Genomic DNA, 21,993 nt, shown 5'->3' with positions numbered 1-21,993 from the left:
TACTCCCCCCCCCATGGCTAGCATGCTTTGCTTTCAGCAAATGTTAATGCAGTGAGGCCCATCCTGGGATGTCTTCTCATACTCTGGCTCAGTTATTCCACCTAGTGTGCTCCTCTGTGAAACTATCCTATTGCAGGCGGTGCTCTTTTGGGCATCTAAGCTAGACTTAAAACCAAAATCGACCTTGGTAAAAATGTCCACACCAGCCCCACCCTGTAGGGGGCTAGACTAGAAGTAGTACTGGGGCTAGGGTTGGGTGATGGTAGCCCATGCCGCTCTGAAAGCCGCCCCATTAGCTGTGCAAATGTCAGAGTGGGCAATGCACAGTCCAGCCCTGGAAGGGCACTTTTTAGCTGTGGAAATGTCAGAGTGGGCAATGCACAGTCCAGCCCTGGAAGGGCACTTTTTAATTTTACAAGATCTAGTATTTGAACATAAATCATTGTTCTAATAACCTGTGTGCGCAGAGGAGTTTTATAAGCACCATACGAAAATATTGACTGCGAGGTCACAGCCAGACTCCAATCCCTTCCTGCTCTTTACTCACAGGCCTCGTCTTTTCCCCTGCTTACTCTGCCTTATTGTGTAAATTTGCAATATTCACACTATTCAGTTGGACTTGTGCATCTGTCGGATGGGAGTGATACAGGGGTCTTGACTGTACATGTAAGAGCACTTAGAGACGGACGCACGCATTGCCCACCCTGCAGCAGCGTGCGCTGCGCCCTCCTCACAGGGACTTCGGTGCTCCACGCAGTGGCGAAAAGCGGTAGTACAGCCTCGCATCCGCCCAAAACGGGGGCAGTTCTCACCCACCACAACCCCTCGAACGCACTGAAAACGCAAGTGCTTAAAACAGGGGTCTCCAAACCGGTCCTGGAGGGCCGGATCCATGCCAGATTTTTAAAATAACTACATGTATCTCAATGGGGATATCCAAAAAATCTGGCATGGATCCGGCCCTCCAGGACCGGTTTGGAGAACCCTGGCTTAAAACAACGAGAACGAGGTTCTGCCACCCCAAAGTGTTTTTTGGCATCTTTAAAAATATTTCATTGACTTCGTAATAACGTGTTCCTGTAACACCTCACCTCTCCCTGGACCGGGAATAGCTCAAGTAGAAAAAAAGAAAAAAACATAAAAATATATATTTTTTTAAATGACCATGATGCATTTTTATTATTAGAGGCGTTAGGGATTATTTTTATACCTTGAAGATGTGTAGTTCAGGGCGAAGTTTCTGACGAGAATAGCCTCTCGATTCTGCCCACATCTGAACACTTCTTAGCAGGATTCTGATTCGTGTTATGCTCAAAGCACATGCTCAACACTTTTTTTTCGGAGTTTTATATCGCGCGAACTCGACACGAAGGTATTGAAGTGCTTTACATGAACACCAGTAACCTTACACAAGGACACATTCGTTTTTTGTAGGCATTAATACAATCTCTCAAAGCACACTTTTCTCTCACACACACACAAAGCATCTCGACTTGTAAATATAAAGTCGCGGCGCTCAACGCCTCCGCTGGGAAGTGCAGCGTTTACAGGGGTCTCAGCACAGACACAGCGCCTCGTGGGTAATATGGAAGGGTCCAGCCGCTATCTCAGCCCTGGGAAGTACCGCGCTCCAACACACACAGTGCATCTCAAAGGGTTATCTGAGGACGGTTATTGTCACATGGTGTTCCGGGGGTGTCCCCACAACCTGCACTCTCAACCAAGGGGGTCGTGCTCCAACCCCCCCCCCCCATCCCCCCCCCCTCAGCAGCTACAGACAAGGAATGGGGATCTTAAAGGGCCTCTTTAATCTGCAACTTGGCAGATACCAGCTCATGATTAAAGCAAAAAGGAGGAAAGAAAAATAGATTGATAGAATTGGGAAAGAAGGATGGAGGAAGGGATACAAGAGTCGGTGAAAAGATGAGCGTGTGAATGGATGAAGGGACGGGTGAGGATGAGCGTGTGAATGGATGAAGAGACGGGTGAGGATGAGCATGTGAATGGATGAAGGGACGGGTGAGGATGAGCGTGTGAATGGATGAAGGGACGGGTGAGGATGAGCGTCTGAATGGATGAAGGGATGGGTGAGGATGAGCGTGTGAATGGATGAAAGGACGGGTGAGGATGAGCGGGTGAAAGGATGCGTGAGTGAAATCAGGGATGGGTTGAAAAGGTTTATGGGTGAATGGGTGAGAGAATGTTTGGGTGAGTGGGTAAAAAGATGGGCAGATTAGATGATGGGAGGATTGGCGGGTGAAGGAGTGCTGGATAAGTGGGTGAGAGGTGGATACATGGGTGGACTAAGGGATGGCAGTAAATGGAAACCTGAGAGGATGGATGAATGGGTGGGTGAGACTGAGAATGGAAGAGTAGACAGAAATCTGAGAGGAAGGGTCAATAGATGAAGGGATGAATTGGACGTGTGGGTGAAAGGATGGCAAAGTAAATAGAAATATGAGAGGATGGGTGGGTGAAAGGATGGCAGAATATATGGAAAGATGGATGGATGGATGATAGATAGACGGACGAATGGATGGAAATATGAGCAGATGGATGGGTGGTTGGTTGAAAGGATGACTGAGTAAATGAAAACCTGACAGGATGGATGGAAAGATGGGTGGGTGGGTGAAAGGATGGCAATAAATGGAAATCTGAGTGAATGGATGGACAAAAGGATCAATTGATTGATGGTTAAGTGAAATGGATGGATGCAATGCATAGATAGTGTATGTACGAACAATTGTACAGGTATAATGGCCAATGTATGGATGGAATGGTTAAAGATTGAATGATGGATGAAAGAATGAATGAATGTCATGGTGAAATTGCAGAGATCGGCGGGTGGATGGAATGGTGAATGGATGAATGGATAGGGGCTTGGATGGAAGAGACAAGGGAGCCCTTCTATGGTGTTCATGTTCACTTGATTCTCTTTCTTGGTGTCTTTAGAGTGATGGTTCAAAGTGAGAGTGACCGCTGCGCCTTTAACAAGGCTGGGTCACCCCCCTTGCCTCCCAAGCCTGCCGCTGCCTGCCTGCCACTACCTGCCTCCTGTGATTCAGCGACCCAGCCGCCGCTGGGCCGCCCGGACCTCTCCCCAGTTCTCTCGCCTGCCGCTGCCTGCCTCCGTGCTGAGCGACCCAGCCACCGCTGGGCCGCCCGGATCTACCCCTGCCTACCTCGCTTGACCCTGGTTCCCCGCCGCCTGCCGTCCAGAGGTCCCGCTGCTGCCTCCCTGCGGCCCCTCCCACCACCAGCCCATTGGCCGCCCCGCTCCCGCTACCCAGCTGACCCGCCCACCCGGCTCCTTACTTATGACGCCCCCAGAGCGACCGTGCAGCGGACGCGCGCAGCGGGAACGCCGACTGAGCGCCGAAGGTGCGCCAAAGGTAAGCCCGTCTGCGCCCGTCCGCGCCTGGACCGCGCCCAGTGCCAGGACCCCTGGCCCCCGCAGACAGCAGCCCACCCGCCGCACCTACAACGCCACTCAACGCCGGCCGAATCCCGGGTTGCTACCGAGCCACCCCGAGACGCACCCACGGACCCTTCTGCTGCCACTCCTGCAAGTTCACCTGCATCCGGACCTGCACCACTCCAGCAGTGCCCAAGACTTCGACGAGCAACAGCAGCAGCCACCTGAAGTGCATTCTGCTCAACACCTGCTCCGTCCACAGACACGCCGTCGAGCTCTGGAACCTGCTCGACACTACTTCACCAGACGTCGCCTTCCTCACGGAAACCTGGATGAACTCCTCTTCAGCGCCCGACATCGCCATCCCAGACGGCTACAAGATCATCGGAAGGGACTGCATCAACCAGACCGGAGGAGGCAGCGCCATCATCCACAGAAACACCATCCGCATCACGACCAACACCGACGACACCCTGACAACCGCCGAACACCTTCACTTCCAGGTCCACATCAACCCCAAGACCACCCTCAGAGGCACCCTCATCTACAGACCCCCTGGACAACGCACACAATTCAGCGAAGACATCGCCAACTTCATCAGCCTGCCCGCACTCCTCTCCGCTGACTACATCCTCCTCGGGGACCTCAACTTCCACCTGGAGAACAACAACGACCGCAACACCACCACCCTGCTGGACAACCTCGCAAACCTCGGACTCAAGCAGCTGGTGACTACCCCCACCCACTACGCCGGACACACACTCGACCCCGTCTTCTCATCCAGCAAGGACATCGCCTTCTGCCATGCCACCGGACTCCACTGGACGGACCACAGCTGCGTCCACTTCAGCTTCAAAAGGACCACGATCCACCACCAACAGCAACAAGTTGCACGCAGAAGCTGGAACAAGATCACAGCAGACCAGCTCGCGACTTCCCTGAACAAGAACCCACCCACCAGCGCGACGAACCCCAGCCAAGCGCCACCAACCTCACAAAGTGGATCAGCGACTGCGCAGACGACCTCGCCCCCCTGAGGACCCCGCCTAGCAGACCCGGCAGCAAGAAAGCCCCATGGTTCACCGACGACCTCAAGAGCTCCAAGAAGAAATGCCGGGCCCTCGAGAGAACCTGGCGCAGAGACCCAACACCGGACAACATGACTGCCCTCAAGCTTGCCACCCGAAAACACCACCAACTCATCCACGCAACCAAGAAAACTGAATTCAAGGAACGACTGGAAAACAATGCACACAACAGCAAGGAACTCTTCAACATCGTCAAAGAGCTCTCCAACCCCAACGCCGGAAACAACGACATCACCCCCTCGCAAGACCTCTGCAACTCCCTCGCCTCCTACTTCCACAACAAGATCGCGGACATACACAACAGCTTCAGCACTCCACCGACGCACACCATGACCAAACCACCACCCCCCACCACCACCCTCCGCGCCTGGACCCCAATTAGACCGAAGGCACTGTCCGCAGGATGAACTCCATCCACTCCGGATCTCCGACGACCCCTGCCCTCACCATGTCTTCAACAAGGCCGACGCTGTCATCGCACCCCACCTGCGGGACATCATCAACACCTCCTTCGACACCGCAACCTTCCCGGAGAGCTGGAAGCACGCGCTCTACTAAAGAAGCCATCAGCCGACCCCACCGACCTCAAGAACTATCGCCCCATCTCGCTGCTCCCGTTCCCTGCAAAAGTCATCGAGAAGACCGTCAACAAGTAGCTGGCCGCCTTCCTCGAGACGAACGGATCCCTCGACCTCTCGCAGTCCGGCTTCCGGGCCAACCACAGCACCGAGACCGCCCTGATCGCAGCCACCAATGACATCCGAGCCCTCCTTGACAACGGAGAAACAGCAGCCCTCATCCTCCTAGACCTCTCCGCGACCTTCGACACTGTCTGCCACCATACACTAGTGCAGCGACTCAGCAACGTCGGAATCCAGGAGAAGGCACTGGAGTGGATCATCTCCTTCCTCGCCGGAAGGACACAGAGAGTCCGCCTCCCCCCGTTCAGATCTGAAGCCACCGAAGTCATCTGCGGCGTTCCTCAAGGCTCCTCGCTCAGTCCAACCCTCTTCAACGTCTACATGAGCCGCCTCGCAGACATCGCACGCCAGCACAACCTCTACATCATCTCCTACGCCAACGACACCCAGCTGATCCTCTCCCTCACCAACGACCCGCCACCGCCAGAGCCAACCTTCACGAAGGGATGAAAGAGGTAGCCGAATGGATGAAGAACAGTCGCCTGAAACTGAACTCGGACAAGACGGAAGTCCTCATCCTGGGATCCTCACCCTCCGCCTGGGACGACTCCTGGTGGCCCCCCGCCCTAGGCAGCGCACCCAAGCCAACGGACCACGCACGCAAGCTGGGCTTCATCTCCATGACCAGACAAGTCAACGCCGTCTCCTCGTCGTGCTTCAACATCCTGCGCATGCTACGTAAGATCTTCCGGTGGATCCCCACCGAGACCAGGAAGACGGTCACCCAGGCCCTCGTCACCAGCCATCTGGACTACGGCAACTCCCTCTAAGCTGGAACCACCGCCAAACTCCAGAAGAGACTCCAGCGGATCCAAAACGTCTCAGCATGACTCATCCTGGACATCCCCCGTCGCAGCCACATCTCCCGACACCTGAGAGACCTGCACTGGCTCCCTGTCAACAAGAGAATCACCTTCTGACTCCTCACCCACGCACACAAAGCCCTGCACAACCAAGGACCAGGATACCTCAACAGCCGCCTCAACTTCTACGCTCCCAAACACCAGCTTCGATCGACCGGCCACGCCCTCGCCACCGTCCCCGCATCCGAAGAGCCACCACAGGGGGACGGTCCTTCTCCTACCTCGCCGCCAAGACATGGAACTCCCTCCTGACCCACCTCCGCCTGACCCAGGACCACCTCGCCTTCAGGAAACAACTCAAGACCTGGCTGTTCGAGCAGTAGCGGACCCCCTCCCCTGGGTGAGTAGTGCGCTATATAAATGCCTTGATTGATTGATTGATTGGTTGAGGTGTTTACATATTCTGGTTGCTCACTTGTTCTCAGCACACACTCAGTGCATCTCCAGGCATCACTTAAGAAAGGGTCTGATTATCACTCGGAGTATCAGCGCTGGTGGGTCTAGTGCCCTCAGCAACACACATAGCGCCTGGAGACAGGAAGGGTCTTCTAAGCACGCAGTGCCCCTCGGCGCTGGAGAGCCCAGTGCTCTACACACGCGCTCTCTGCACGTCAACACTTATATCTGGGAAGGTAGCGATAAGAACGCTCACCACGTCAGGTTTTTTAATAATTAATGGTGCTGCTATTTTAATGGGCGTTAAATATGCTTTAAAGAAACGTTGTTTCCTCTCTGAATTAGCCAGCAGCGCAGCTCACGCGTTCCTTTGAAACTCCGGGTGATGCTTGCTGTCGAGCGCGGGTTTGCACTCAGTGACTGAGAGCAGCGCTCAGTCTCCCGCCTCGGTGCGGTATGCAAGTCGGGCTCGGGAGCGGGGTGCAGCCGGCGATGTGTATGTTCTCTGACATTTCTTAAATGTGGGGGCTGTCAAATGGCACCCCCTAGCTAGCCATATGTAGCACGAACACCCCCCTTGTTTGCCCGGACCTGTTGCCTCAGCCGGGAGCGCTGTGTATTGCCGGGGGCTGGCAGCGGCGGAGCTGGGGGCTGCGGAGTCTCCCAGCCTTGATCTTGCCTGCCTGGGTTGTTTTTGATCCCGTTTCCTTTCTATCCCCTCCTGGGCGTCCGGTTCCTCCGTCGCTCTAGCTCCCTGGTTGGTTTTAATCAGGCCCCCTCAGGGGGCGGGGCGTGTCATGATAGCCCTGCCTCCCCAGCACTGTGTGATAGACACATGCTGCAACTGCCTAGAACAAGGTGAGCACACTTATAAACAAGCGGAATCCAGTGTTGTCTTTAGAAACTTATGCTCCTACCGACACTTTGCGATCGGGTTTCCGGCAGCTTAAATCATACCGTCGGAAACATGTCTCCGTGGTTCGCAGGGACGGTGGCCGGGGGGCAGTGGCGTGGGAGGTTGCAGCATAGCGCGGGCAGCACACGGACAGCGGAAGGGGGGGCTGGAACGGGCAAACTGACAGCGGGAGGGGGGCAGGAACGGGCAAACGGACAGTGGGAGGGGGGCGGGAACGGGCACAAGAAGGCAAGAAAAATAAAAGAGCACTCACCTGGACATCTTCCGGTGGCAAATGATCAAAACATGGCGTCCAAAAAAAAAATAAATAACATCCGCCCACCGCCGGAATGACGTCACAAAGGGGCGGGATGAGAAAAATTTGACGGAACGCCCACGAATCGCCTCGCACAATGACGGACGCCTCTCTCTTCCAATGGCTAGCCTCCATTTATGGAGCTAGCCAATGGAAGACAGAGGCGGGACAGCCACCACATACTATTCTCAAAAGATTTTGCCTGCGCGAACGCTGCTGCGCAGCGGATCACCAGGCGAAACCTAAAAAGGCACAAGTGTGCCTACAAAGAACAGAAAGTGGGTTAATCGTCAGAGCAAATCGGGCTTTGCTGTCTACTTACAAGGGAGTTTACTCCGTCCTCCGGTTTGCAGTGTTGTTAACATGAGGATGAGACCACCTCTTCCAGTCACGTAGGGGGAGATTGGTTGGGACCCCCTATACATGAGTGCGGTGGACTGGACTGACATAGACAAGACCACCGTGAGAAAAATGTAGTAAAGAGCCCGGGGCTCCGGGCGTGGTTTCAGTTGGTAGCTGGACACTTATCTATACACGGTGTGCAGCTGATTATTGTTTGCTCCCGTGAGGCCTACTTATCTCTTGTGAAACACTACACTGATGACAAGGTGAATACGCCCCACCACGTACTCTGTCATGCACCTGGTGTTATCGTAGGAGCAGCTGGCTGCAGCAGTCTATCCTGCTGTGCCGCGATGACCCAACGGGAAGCCCCCGCGCTGCATCATCACAGCCGCACCTCCGCCCACCACGCAGGACAAGACACGGGCACTCCATGGTGAGCGTCCCCACCTTCACGCCACCTCTACAAAGTGTGTTCCGTCCTTTAGCCCTGTACAGCAGTACCGCTGGTTCTCATAGCAGTGCCCCCCTGCTGGAACTGCAGGTGTACCGAAGCATGTAGCGTGAGATCCAGCAGCACCCTCGGTACATGCCCCAGTGCTACACCCAGCCAGTAGCCTCCTGGGACACACCAAGTCTCCAAAAGCCCTAAACACTCAGGCCTGTGCCCCTAGCACACTGTTTCATGTAAGGAACACTGCATAGCCCTGCCACCTATCATCATAAATAGTTGGCTGGCTCACAGTGCCCTGTACCCCTCAACCTGCTCTGACAGGTGCCCCCAGGTGATGTTTCCCCTGAGCGCCCCACCAGAGCCCCCCTACAAGGTAGCACAGGGTCACAGTCATCTCGCTTCACAGGCAAGCTGGCACCACAGCACCACCACCTGTAAGTACATCCAGAACTGCAACAGCTCAGCACTACAACCAAGCACTCACCACCGCAGTCCTCACTCATCACCATGAGATCAGTCCCGCTGCTGGAGCTGATCACCATCACAGGCCCCCCTGTCCCAAGCTGCGCGCTGGAAGGCGTGGGTGGAACACCTACAGACCTACTTCGAAAGCAGCAGAAATCTCGGGTCCGCGCAGATGGCCCATGCTTCTTCACCTGGGAGGGCTGACATTCACAAGATCTATACGACGGTATGAGAGGCAGGTACCCCGAGAAATTACGCCACCATGCGTGATGCCATCACCGCACATTTTGAACCCTATGCTAACCCCGACTATGAATGGTTCCTCCTTCCCTAAGCACGACAGCTGCCAGATGAATTGGTAGACGTCTTCTACAGGCAGCTGAGAGAACTGGCGAGCACCTGCACCTTCCCAGATGAAGACAACAAAGTCCGGGTACAGTTCATTCAATGGTGCGAATCATCCAAACTGCTTGAACAGGTACTGCAAGAGCATAACATGCCAATGAGGGACATTCTGAAGCAGGGGCGCTCCAAAGAACTATCCAAGGAGAGAGCAGCCCCATGGACCCCAACTCCGCGACTCCGATCAAGGAAGAACTAATCAACACCATACACACAGAGACACGTGGAAACAGACCATGGACTACTAAGTCAGCTCTGCACTCGGCCAAGTAAAGCACTTAAGTCATCTATTTGGGTGGTGCAGAGGCCCATACCCCCACAACGGGATGTGCCCTGCAAGTGGCAAAACCTGCAGGGCATGTGGTAAACAGAACCACTTCTCAAAATTCTGCTGCTCATCACAGAGAAGACGGCCCGAAGGGCCACAGAAGCAAATGCGCGCAGTCGAACCACACCCGGAAGACTCTTCAAGCATCGACATGGATGAAGATGACCTAGCCACTGCCCATGTGGTGAGGATGTTGAATACGCTCTCAGCCACTAGGCAGACCGCGCCGATTTGCAAGATTGGAGAGCAAGACCACTATGTTGCCACACTCATTGACACATGAGCCACCATCAACATCATGGCCTCAAGCATATATCAGGGCCTACCCAATACACCAATTCCGCAGCACCAATGTTCAAGACTATGTATTCAGCAACCGTTCGCCGCTGAAACTGTGTGGCATCTTCCAAGCAGATCTCTTGCATGAGGCTACCCACCAACGTGCAAAAGTCTACGTTTTGCAGGAAGGGTCAGGTTTCCTACTTAGCTGCCGCACCGCCCAAGACCTCAACCTGATCCAGTTTGCATTCAATATGCACATGCACAACTTAGACAGCCTACTGCAGGATCTCACACCATTGTTTGATGGGATCGGGTGTTTGAAGGGACCAGCCATCCAGTTGCATATCGGCAAATCGTTGGCTCCAATAGCCCTCAGGCACCACAGGACCGTATTGCATGTCTGATTGAAAGTGGAAGGTGAGCTCCGACTCCTAGAGAGAGTGGGCATCATCGAGTGAGTGCGAGGACCGACGCCATGGGTATTGCTGATCGTCGTGGCCAAGAAGCCTAAACAGCCAGAAACTGTATACATCTGTGTGGACATGAGGGTCCGAAAACTTAGCGATTAGGTGAGAACATCACCTTACACTGACCGTGGTAGACATCATCAGTGAGCTGGCAGGATCCAAGTTGTTCTTCAATATGGACCTCCGGTTTGGCTAACATCAACTACCTCTGCACCCAGACTCCCACCCCATCACCACTGCCTCAACTCACACAAGGCTCTGGAGGTACACAAGGCTTAATTTCGGGATCTCCAGCGCTGCTAAAGTCTTCCAGAATATCATCAAGAACGTCCTCCACGGGCTGAGTGGGGTGCTCAACATGAGCGACAATAGTATGGTGCACACTCCCATGCTGGATGAACACCATGTTCGTCTCAAGCCCTGTTCTCTTGCTTTAGAGAGAGTGAGCTTACCCTACACCGGGAGAAGTGAGAATTCCTGTGGAAGGATATCAGTTTCTTTGGCTATCAATTCTTCAATAAAGGCATCGTCCCCAACCCCGACAAAGTAAAGGACATCCAAGAAGCACCACTCCAACGTCTGTGTCCGGAGTCTGCAGTTTTGTGGGTATGGTAACCTACTGCGGACGGTTTATCAAGAACCTGGCAGACCTAACTGGCCAGCTCAGAGTCCTGACCAAAGTCACCAGCCCGTGGACATGGTGTCCGAGCCGGAAGAATCTGTCCAGCAAACCAAGGCAGCCCTATCAGCGGACACAACACTGGTGTATTTCGATCTGAAAAGAGAGTCACAACTCGTAGTGGATGCCAGCCCCACTGGCCTAGGCGCAGTCCTAGCTCAGCGACAAGAATGCAAAGAATGGGCTCCGGTAGCCTATGCCAGATGAACACTCTCACCCCAAACAGCAGAGGAACTCCCAGATCGAGAGAGAGGCGTTCGCAATTTTATGGGGCTGTTGAGATTGTTATCTATATCTGTACGGCCATCCATTTGCTGTCGTCACCGACCACAAGCCTTTGATCCTGTCATTTCAGAGTTCCTCATTACGCCCTACCCCGAGGATCGAGAAATGGATTCTGACACTGAAAACATTTCAATTCACTGTCGATTACCGGCCTCGCACCAGAAATCCAGCAGGATCCTCTCAAGGCACGCTCTACCTGCCACATTCCCGGGGGCTACGGAGGCAGCTACCGATGAAGACTAGGTAAGGATGATCGTAGAAAGATCACGACCCCTCCCAATATCCTTGGTAGTTGTCATAGAAGCCACAAAGAAAGAGGACTGCCTTCAAATCGCAATAAAAGTAGTCACCTCACATGATTAGAGAACACTGCAAAATCCAACCCCACTCCGCACTGTGACAGCTTAGTCAATTCTGAAAGCCCTCTATCAGGTTCACCAGGAGCTATCTGTGACTACTGACGACTTCCTCCTTAGAGGCTCGTGCCTCGTGCTACCCAAAGGCGTGACCCAGAAGGCAGCTCTCTTGGCACACGGAGCCCACCAAGGGATTATCAAATCAAAGAACAGACTTCGAAGCAAGGTATGGTTACCCGGCCTAGACCAAAAGATAGAAACCGTTGTGATGCGCTTTCCCGTTTGCCTAGCGACTAGTCTACCAGATAGACCCACAATGTCATTACAGAAGCAGCTCCGGGCAATCCGTGGGGGAGAGTAAGTTCAGATTTCTGCAGTTTCCCTTGAGGGAAACACATGCTAGTCGTAGTGGACGATTTTTCTCTGTACCCCGAGGTAGAAATCATATCCACAACATCTGCAGCTGAAGTAATCCCAAAGGTCATAAAGCTCATGGCAACACATGGACTCTTCAAAGAAATTCGTACTGACAATGGCCTGCCATTTACCAGTGCGGAACTCATGGACTAACTAGTTCCCACAATGTCAAACACTGCCGGATAACCCCGCATTGGCCCTAAACCCATGGCGAAGTGGAACGATTAATGAGAACACTCAACAAGACAATTCAGATCGCCCTAGAAGAAAACCACAACCTGGAACATGCTTTGTACCAATTTTTACGAGAATACCGGTATCTCCCCGAGCATGCTATGTTTTGGTCGAACTGTGACTGACCCTATCCCACATCACCCTGTGTGGGAGGAAACACCCAACCCCCCAAATCAGTCAGACACCAGAAGAGCCCAAAACAACGAAGGAGTCTCCTGGAAAAGACACGCTTGAGAACGTTTCAATCCTAGTGGGGGACCATGTATTGGTGCAAGACAGACACCCAGGAGGGAAATTCCGATTACCGTTTGAACTTGATCTGTGAACAGTAGTCGAAGTCAAAGGTATCAAAATAACCGCTCAAAAAGGCCAAGAGAGTGTAACCCACAACATCTCTCAATTCAAGAAAGTCCTGGAAGACAATGCTGAGGAGTTTTCAGCGGCTAGTTCGCCACAAGATGATGTCACAACTAACCCCCCATGGAGCGGTGAGGAAAAGGACGAATCCCCAAATGCAACAGCAGAGGATCAAGATGCAACGCCCTTTCTCAGCACTTTTCATGGCCCAGAGCCAGAAACCCCGCTGTCAAAGGCAGATGTGCCAGAACCGGAAGGACCGATGATCCACCAGAGTCTTCTCCGACACCTTCACTGCAAAGCAGCCAAGGTCCATAGGAACTGCTGTCCCATCCAAAGCCTTCTCTGTGGTACAAAGACTAAGTATCTTGCTGACCGGAGATGATTGCCAGCCAGTTGCGGTGGGCGAGTAAAACTGACCTGTAACCAAGTAAGAATGTTCAATAATTATTATGTTTAAAGGACTTTATCCTGTGAATCTCTGAATGGACCTAACGTTTAACATTGTTGTTCAAGGTTTTGTAGGTTATTGTTTATTTCCTGGTTAAGGAGAAATGTTGTGTCATAAACATGAGGGACAGACCACCTCTCCCAGTCACGTAGGGGAAGACTGGTTGGGACCCCCTGTATATGAGTGCTATGGACTGGGCTGACGTAGACAAGACCAGTGTGAACAAAAGCTAATAAAGAGCTCGGGGCTCCAGGCATGGTTTCAGTTGGTAGCTGGCCACTAATCAATACACTGTGTGCAGCTGATTATTGCATGCTCCCGTGAGGCCTACATACCTCCAGTGAAGCATAGATCACACTCTTTTCTGTTAATCTCCTGAGAAGAAACGCTCTTGCGAGATTTACGGCCATATTGGATTGATATTTAAATCTATTTATGGATACTACAAGACACCTAGGGAACGCCTGTTAACTCCAGTTCTGAACTCTGTTCTTCGTCATCACGTCTGGATCAACACATTTCTTTTGGACATCTACTGTGATCTTCTGGCATCACCTCAGGGAACTCTGATGTAAACAGCAAAGCAATTCCTCGGAGCTTCAGTTGGTAAATATCCAGGAAGGTATAGTGCAGTAACTTTAAGTTTTATTGGGGCTGGACACTTCAGAATGAAATCCCTTAACAGGATGTGATGACTGAAACCTTTTGTGAGAACTGTTTCTATTTTCTTTAGTTATATACATAAACTATTGCAATTTGTGGACCAAGGCACAAATAATCTCGAATATTTGAAAAATGTTGTTTTCTGCTTTGTTTCTGGTAAACAAAGAGGAACAAACATTTTCAAATCAGGTTTTATGTTGGAAAAGAATGATAGTAAATCCTATACCAAACGAAGTAAATAAAAATAGTGATCATAACTTTTAAATTGAATATTTGTAAGTCTCAAGAAGAATCACTTTGATCCGTATCTTTCTTTTTCTTTTGTTCTTTTTGGATTGGATCTTAACTTTCTTACCTTTTGAAGTGCAAGTTACTGGTTAAATTGTGTCATCAGTTCTATGACTGGATGCATACGTGCGTATTAAGCAAATGAATTGAGCAGAAGATAAGAAACATAAGTATACATTCTAAATTGGGGGTTATTTTTCTCAGCAGACGGACAAGGCCCCGACTGAGATGTTAGTCAATAGTGAGGGAACAGACAAAGACAAAATTCACATCATCCGCTCTTTCTTTATAATTCCATTCCCCTTCCCAATGCTTCCTTTGGACCAAAACAAACCTATAATCAGGTTAGTGTTCTTATTGCGAAATTGATCCCAGCACTTCATGAAGTTCTATCAATAATGTGGCTTCTCTGCCCAGTGGCCTGAAATTTCACTTGCTTGTACCTGTACATAAAATTATAGATGACCTGTTATCCATAAAAGGGATGGTTTCCATCAAGAACTTTGAGAGCATATGACTCTACTTAAAATTGTCTAGCACATAACCGAGAACCATGAGTTAAAAACATTTGACAAAAACTATTTGCAGATGCTGAAGCTATGTTCATTGTATGTTGTGTATGCTTCTCTTAATTTCTTCTGTACCTCCTTGACCCTGTGCAGCAGCAGAACGGGGTTTCATGGGGTAATTATGGAGAGCCTACTTCATTGCCATACTCCCTCTCGTTTGTGCTCTCCTCTCAGATCATCAAGCAAAGAAAAATAATTTATGTTCTACCACCCTCCCCAACTTCTCTTGTCATGTCCTACCACAGCTTAAAGGACTGGTGTCCTTAAAATATCCCCACTCAAAAATGAAACATGCCAGCTATGGAAAAACGAATCAGTAACTTTGAAAGTTTTTGAGGGGCAATGAGGCTCACTGCTCTGACACTATCTTGACAGCAGACAAGCGCGCACACTTCCTCCTCATTGGGGGCCATTGGGACTATGTTCTTGCGACACATAGATGACTCAAAGGTGAAAAGAAGAACTACTGGACGAGATGTGGTCTTGGATGGGCACACTAGGTTAAAGCATTGAAGTGGATATTTGTTTTTGCTTTTGAGGGTAAGGGGAAGAGAGGTAGAGTAGGGAAAGGATGCAGTACTGTTCAGCTATTAGGGGTCCACCTTACTAGTGATGTTGGGTTTGTGTTGTATATTCAACTCTCTAGAAACATCACAAAAAATATTTCTGACAAAAGGAACACTCACTCTAATTAATCGATTTCCCTACCGCACTATAGGGAAGGAGATGCCGTGATATCTACATTCAAGCATGAGCAGTGTTACATTCATGTCACACTGTTGCAGTTGCAAATGGCTTTCAAATTTTAGTGATGCTGTTTCAATTGAAACAATTTGGCGGGAGTGAAGTCAATGTTTTGTAGATCCTGCCGTACTTCGAGAGAGAACCACACTTCCTCTCTCTGCCGCTTTGACAGCACTACATTGCTAGCACAGAATGCTGCCCCCGCATTTGAGGTACTGCATGGAACAGAGATAATACTTCATTTATCCTTTCTTCAACGTGCCACCCCAGTGTTAAAATTACTGTCTGTGTCTTGGCAGACCAGTATCTTGCATAATGGGGGCCTTAGACTGTAGCCTTTGGTATCTGCAGAGAGAGTTCAACTTAAGATTCAAGCTATTTGGATGCAGCAATCATTCTCTGAACCAAAATATTGATGACCTGCATTAAAAGCATTGTAGTGTTTGCTTGAGGAATTTCAATGCTAGAACGTAGTGCTACAGTATCACTAATGAGACAGAATTGTGATTTCAAGTCCATCCGTGGTGGGTATAGTCTCTGTAACTATGTGCAGCGATGCACTACATTTCTTCTGTCAATCAAGATAACCTTTTCGGTTCGAGCTATAGCAAGAACAAAGATAAGTAATCACGTTCATTTCTGTAGTACTACAGTACACACATTACTTATTACATTCTTACAGTTTGATGGAACATTAACAACAAACCACTTACCAATGGCCCCACTAAAGAGTGCATTGCAATAGGCTTACTCAAAATTGTTCACAATCTATACCAACAAACATAAGAACAGTAACAATTTCATTCTACTTTGGTGCACACTCACTCGTTGTACTCTTCCGTGCTGTTTCCTTCCATGTTAGGAGATATAGCTGGTGTTGAAAACTGTTGCATTTGCATATTTCCTTCACAAGCTGCCTGAAAATGAAGCAAACGGTCATCAAGATATCCTCTTGCGTGCTAGTCAAGTGAACAATTCATCCGCCTATTATATATTTTTAGACCTGAAAATTATGAGATTGTGTAACTCCGTTAGCTTTGTGGGCAAACAAAATAAAACCAAACATTGGCAAAGCCAATAGGTCTCGCCCTTGCTAGAGGTTTTATTTCTGTTTTCTTTGTTCTACAGTAGTTATATGGTGATAAAGTGCATATTGTTTATGTTTGTGGTAATCCAATAGTTAATGCTTTGCTGATGATTTGATGTATGTTGTAAGTTTGCAAATAAAATGTGTTTTAAAGGGCTGTTGTAATCAGATTAACTTTAGCATACTGCTACTGGTCAAGATGGAGGTACATCCGTAGAGTTGTGTGTGTGTGGGGACGGACCTGGTCTTAGCACTAGACTAGCAGGAGTGCTGATGGTCAAGATTGAGTTGCATCGCTGAAGAGTACCTCAAACCCATTACCGGAATATCCGATTTGTCCAGCAGCGCTTAAAGTCATGTGTGGCTTTCTTGGACAGTGTTGCACATAGTTTTCAGTGTTGTAGCAAATACAGCTGAGTGCATATTTGTGAACACTTTGAAATACTTCACTCTCTGCCCAGTCTAAAATATTGGGGACAATGAGAAGATACAGATCCGCTGGCAAAGATATGTATTGATTCCAGCATCAGCATAGTAGAAGTGTTTCGTGTTGAGATGATGGCAGATGAATGGAGCTAAGTGCTGAACCTGCTACAAAAGCCGCGAGGCTGCAAGTTATGGTGTAGGTCAAGGGTGGAGTACCTTGCAGGGCTGATTCAGGGGTCCAGTACATGTGCAATGGGATTGCTTAAGACAATAACATGTAACATGAATGTCTGCAGGGCTGTTTGCATGCAATAAGTGACATGCCTTAAAGGATGTGTCGTCCATAACCTAGAAACAAATGGGGCTGTAGGACAGCATTAAAGGACACTCAGTGAGTTTTGTGTGGTCCCTCAACCATGCTACAGAACAGGAATGACGTGCACTGACAGGGTTCTAAAATCTCCGATCTAAAATGGTTGGGGTGACTTCAGGCCAAGATTGAGGTGCATTGGCATGGCTTTAGAGCTCTCTGAGCTACAATCAATCAATTTGTAAAGTGCGCTTGTCACCCTGTTGGGTATCCAGATGCTGCGTGAGGAGGACCTACTCAACCAGCCAGGTCTTGGGTCCACGCCTAAAATCAGTGAGGTATTATGAGGTTCAGAGGTGGATGAGGAGGTTGCTCCAGGCTTTGGCCGTGAGGTGAGAGAAGGAGCAATCTCTGGCTTGGGTATGATGGATGGAGTGGATGGTGATGAGGGCCAGGGAGGCAGACCGCAGATGTCTGGTGGGCCGGTGGAAGGTCAGGCGTGAGTTCAGGTATTCCGGGCCCGTGTTCTGGAGGGCTTTGTTGGCATCTCTTCTTTACGGGGAGCCAGTTCATGCTACGGAGGTGGGAGGTATTGAGACCATCTGGGTAGGTCAGGATGATTCTAGCTGCTGGGTTCTGGATTTTTTAGAGGCCCTTGATGAGGACGGTGGTTGTTCCAGCATAGAGAGTGTTCCCGTAGTCAAATCGACTGGTGCTGAGGGCATGATTGATCGTTTTTCTGGTGTTGGTTGGGATCTATCTGAAGATTTCGGGGAGCATTCTGAGGGTATTAAAGCAGTTGGAGGCCACTGAGTTGACTTGGTGTCTCATGGAGAGGTCACTGTCGAGGATGATGTAGTGCTAGAGTTACTCCTATGGTTCGAAAACATGTGATGACCTCTGACTACCATCATTGTTTTATTTCACCCTAGCCTGAATGCACAACAATTTTCCCTTCATGTGCCTTGTTTTCCTTGAAGATTTCTTTCGTATCTCTCGTAGTGTTAAAGTGGGGGCTGTCACAGAGTAGAACAGCTTGTCAAGAACAGAATGTGTGGGATGTGCATTTGAAAGCATGAGAGAAAGAGGTGTGGAATGTACTTTTTGTTTCGAAGCGAGTGGTGCTCAAATGTGCATTGTGTTGTACATTGAGAGATGAAGTATGTGATGCTATAGGCAGGTGTGCACAAATGTGCATTGTGTTGTAAATTGGGAAGTATTATGAAGTTCTTATTATTGGCTTTGACATGCCCGAATGTCATTTTGAATTCTGACTCTGTCTTACTTGAGCTTTATACTCACAGAGGCAGGTGCCCAGATTACTCATGTTGTTTAGGTTACTCAAGTTCAAGGTTGCTTTGTTATTGTTATATGTTCTGGTGTTAACCTGGGCTTCTATGGGAATTCACAAGGGAATATTATCAAGCCCATTATCGCCGCTTGAGCGGCAGTTTCCTGCAGATAAAAGCGGCGATAATCTATCGCCCTTTCTTGATAATATGGCCCTTTGAGTGTAGGCATGTTCATCACCCATGTCTGCAGATATATCAACCACCAAGGCTGCGCTAGCACAGAAGTGTGTCTAGAGAGAAGCGCCCAGAATTACTGGCAGCCATTACAGAAAAGTCTGGGAGATGTCACCAATACTTGTGCAAGGGATTGAAAGACAGAACAGAAGGACCAGGTCTGAGATTGCAGAAAACGATTGTGGAGTTGGACTCTAGGGGTAGGACTGGTATGATATGAATGATTTGCAGCGCACACTGCCACTAAAGATTGCTGGCGCTAATATCAGCTATAGCAGCAACCCCTTTGTGACAGAAACAAAAGGAAAGTTATTTGTGGAAGAGTAAAGCTTTGATAAGCTTTCTAAAAAGGGTGAGGGAGAGTTGAGAATGAAGATAGTGAAGAAGTGTTTTCCAAGCGTAGACCAAATACATAAACTTGGGTATCGGGGTACCCAAAGAAAGGTTCTGACATGAAATCTCTTAAGTCAAGGTGATGAGAAAGACCTTCTCAACACATCCTCCTCCCTAGGGATTTTACTAAAAACAATGGCTAACCTCATTCATTTCAAGTGGCATGCTTTCTAGTCTGGTACCTCCTCGCTAAATGTATTAGGTACTTATCAGGCTACCTTCAGACCTATTAGCCGAGTTGAGAATTTCATGAAGAATGTAGTTTGTACAATATCACAGTTATTTATTTACTCTGTTGGCGTGTAACAGGAAGAAAAACCGCTAATTAGAATTAGTTTAATTGTAGTAGGAGCCTTTTAAGGTAGAATTACAATTAATATGATCTATAGGTAATTGCTTTATTATTGGCCCCTTCCTCAAATTGATATAGGCAATGTCCTAAAAAGTTTTGCAATGGAAGCTCCAAGTGTAGTCAACATGTTCCTGCCATCCTTGAATCCACAGAAATGGTCAGGGTCATTTGTCTCTTTCCCTTCCACTGTCGATTTTCATCCTACATTGAGCAGTTTTATGAAATAACCAACCAAGGCACTGCAGGTGGAAAACAAGTGCACTTCAAAATATCAGTGCAATAATATGTTAAAAACAAAAGCACAAATTACTTCATAGTTCCAATATAGGGACAATTACCCATCTTTCCTCATGTATTCTCAATGTCCTCAAATGTGGACCATCCACTTACACTAATTCTCCCACATTTACTATTTTGGAATCTCATCTAATGCCCAAATAAACTATGCCAAAGGTACTGTTCAGGTGTTAACAACCATAGAGTAGTGTTTTGCCATCTAACAAGACAGTAACTAATACAGAGCTGTAATGGAGAGCATTGTCAAGTTAGCTACTATCTAGCCCATGCGTTCTCAGAAATAAAGGGTGCCTCCATAGTGTCTTACATTCACTGTTATCCCTGCTTCGTGAATCAGTCCCTTGTAATTGATTGCGGGTCAGAGAGTCAATCTTTTAAGTCCATGATCTGTTCCCAGTTTTACAGGATCTATGCACGACACCATGCATAAAGCCATGAAGTTATGCCAGACTATATTATGTCTCCTTTAATTAGAGTAGATGCATTATCTAGATGTTATGTTGTTGTTATGTCCATAGGAATATATTTAGGTTTATGGACCTAAATACCTTTAGAGTAGAAAAATCTTTACTTGGATAAAAGAAAAATATCCTTAAAAGCATTTCACAGTAAATCCACAAGTCAGCACATTGTTATAAGAATTTTCGAACCATGTTTTACAACAGTTAATCAGTAAGAGTCGTCCGAATCGTGTTACTCAGTTTCTGTTGCACGTTAAAGATTCAACATTTAAATGCTAGACGACAATAGCACTTAGCATTAGGACAAAAGGGTTTGATGTACTGACAGTTGCCAACTTACAACTCATAAAAACCAAACACATTCACAAAATTGATACTAGTTGTGCAAAAACGCAGTCCAAATAAAATACTTTGAATGAAGTACAAATTACAGTTTGACTTGGCAGGTCATGGCCGGGGGGTATGGGTGGGACAGCCATTAACACAGGCCAGATAATGGCATTCCAATTAGAAGAGGGGACATTCAGGAACATTTTGGCCTTGGATGGATCACATCTTAGAAAACTCACAGACATCCACCATCAAACTGCAACTACATTGGAAGTGAGATAGGAGGAAGCTTAATTCTTCTGTATCAGCTGTAGCTGGATCATCTGCGTATAGATAAAACCTGACACCGAGTGAAAGCAACAATGAGGCAAGAGTTGGTGCAAACCAGGGTTGGCACTGCTTTGCATATTACTGGAACACATTCGTGCAGCCCTGCTGCATTAGTCTTCACACACAGCAGAGATCAAGGAGGACTAAAAGGGGTAGTGTTGAGGTGGCATTTACAGTGCAGAACACTGAGGGGTGTTAGCAGGCCTGTGGGTTTAAGTATGTCTGGGGGTTTGGATGAAAACACTTCTGGGTCAGAAAAGAATCAATGCTAATCTAGTGATATGAAATCTAGCCAGAGAGACTTTTCCTCTGCAAGGAGAACATCATGGAAATCCTCTATCTCATAGAAAAAAGAGTTCAAAAACGTAGGTTTAATAGGACATTGAGATCATTTATAAAATAGACACCAGTGTTGGCCAAGCAGAATTGTACACAGTGTAACTACTACTATTATTACTTAACAAGCAAAATATTTTGGGAGCTGCGGAAGAAGTTACACAGTTAGCGTGAGACACTTAAACACAAGATGGTTTGTGCCAGAACTGTTCAAAATATATATTTCAGATCTGGGAAACTAGGAACCTTAATCCTATTTGTTGTTTGTTCTCAAAGGACACCAGTGGTGGAAATGTTAAGGTAGATGTGAGCAAATCTTAGAAGAGGCTAAAGAAATGAACACCAAAATAGCTGTCGATAGGTGAACTATGTGGAGTGCAGGAACAGGCAGTGACGGGTAAGGCCCCCATTTATCTTTGCTCCCCCCCCCTACACACGCTGGAAGTGAGGGGTATTGCATGTTTTTACTGCAAAGAAACAGCTGTTCTCAGGGCCAAAATATTTCTGCTCAATTGCAGATATTAGAAAGGGGACCAGGAATCATTTGGAAATCATACAGATAGCAGTACGCTTATAAGTCACTGGGAAAACCATGGGTTATGCTTTAGACAAGAATTTTGGTCTGATTTATGGCATGTGCTCAGAATATAGAAAACTTGATTATGATGTCTCTGAAACAGAAAACCAG

General features: G+C 48.5%; 1 protein-coding gene across 2 annotated transcripts in view; it reads right to left on the bottom strand.

Moving 5' to 3' along the window:
* The window catches only part of WDR17 (WD repeat domain 17), a 790,164-nt gene that overhangs the window by 304,386 nt on the left and 463,785 nt on the right, over positions 1–21,993 (bottom strand). For both annotated transcript variants that reach the window (XM_086962451.1, XM_086962452.1), the window contains exon 20: positions 16,283–16,374. In XM_086962451.1, coding sequence (XP_086818577.1) covers positions 16,283–16,374 — 92 coding nt within the window. The remainder of the gene's footprint in view (positions 1–16,282; positions 16,375–21,993) is intronic.

This window comes from Lissotriton vulgaris, chromosome 3_1, assembly GCF_964263255.1.
Source record: "Lissotriton vulgaris chromosome 3_1, aLisVul1.2, whole genome shotgun sequence".
Classification (NCBI taxonomy): Eukaryota; Metazoa; Chordata; class Amphibia; order Caudata; family Salamandridae; genus Lissotriton; species Lissotriton vulgaris.
Note: the sequence above shows the minus strand (reverse complement) of the source record. Positions and strands in the feature narration are given on the sequence as shown.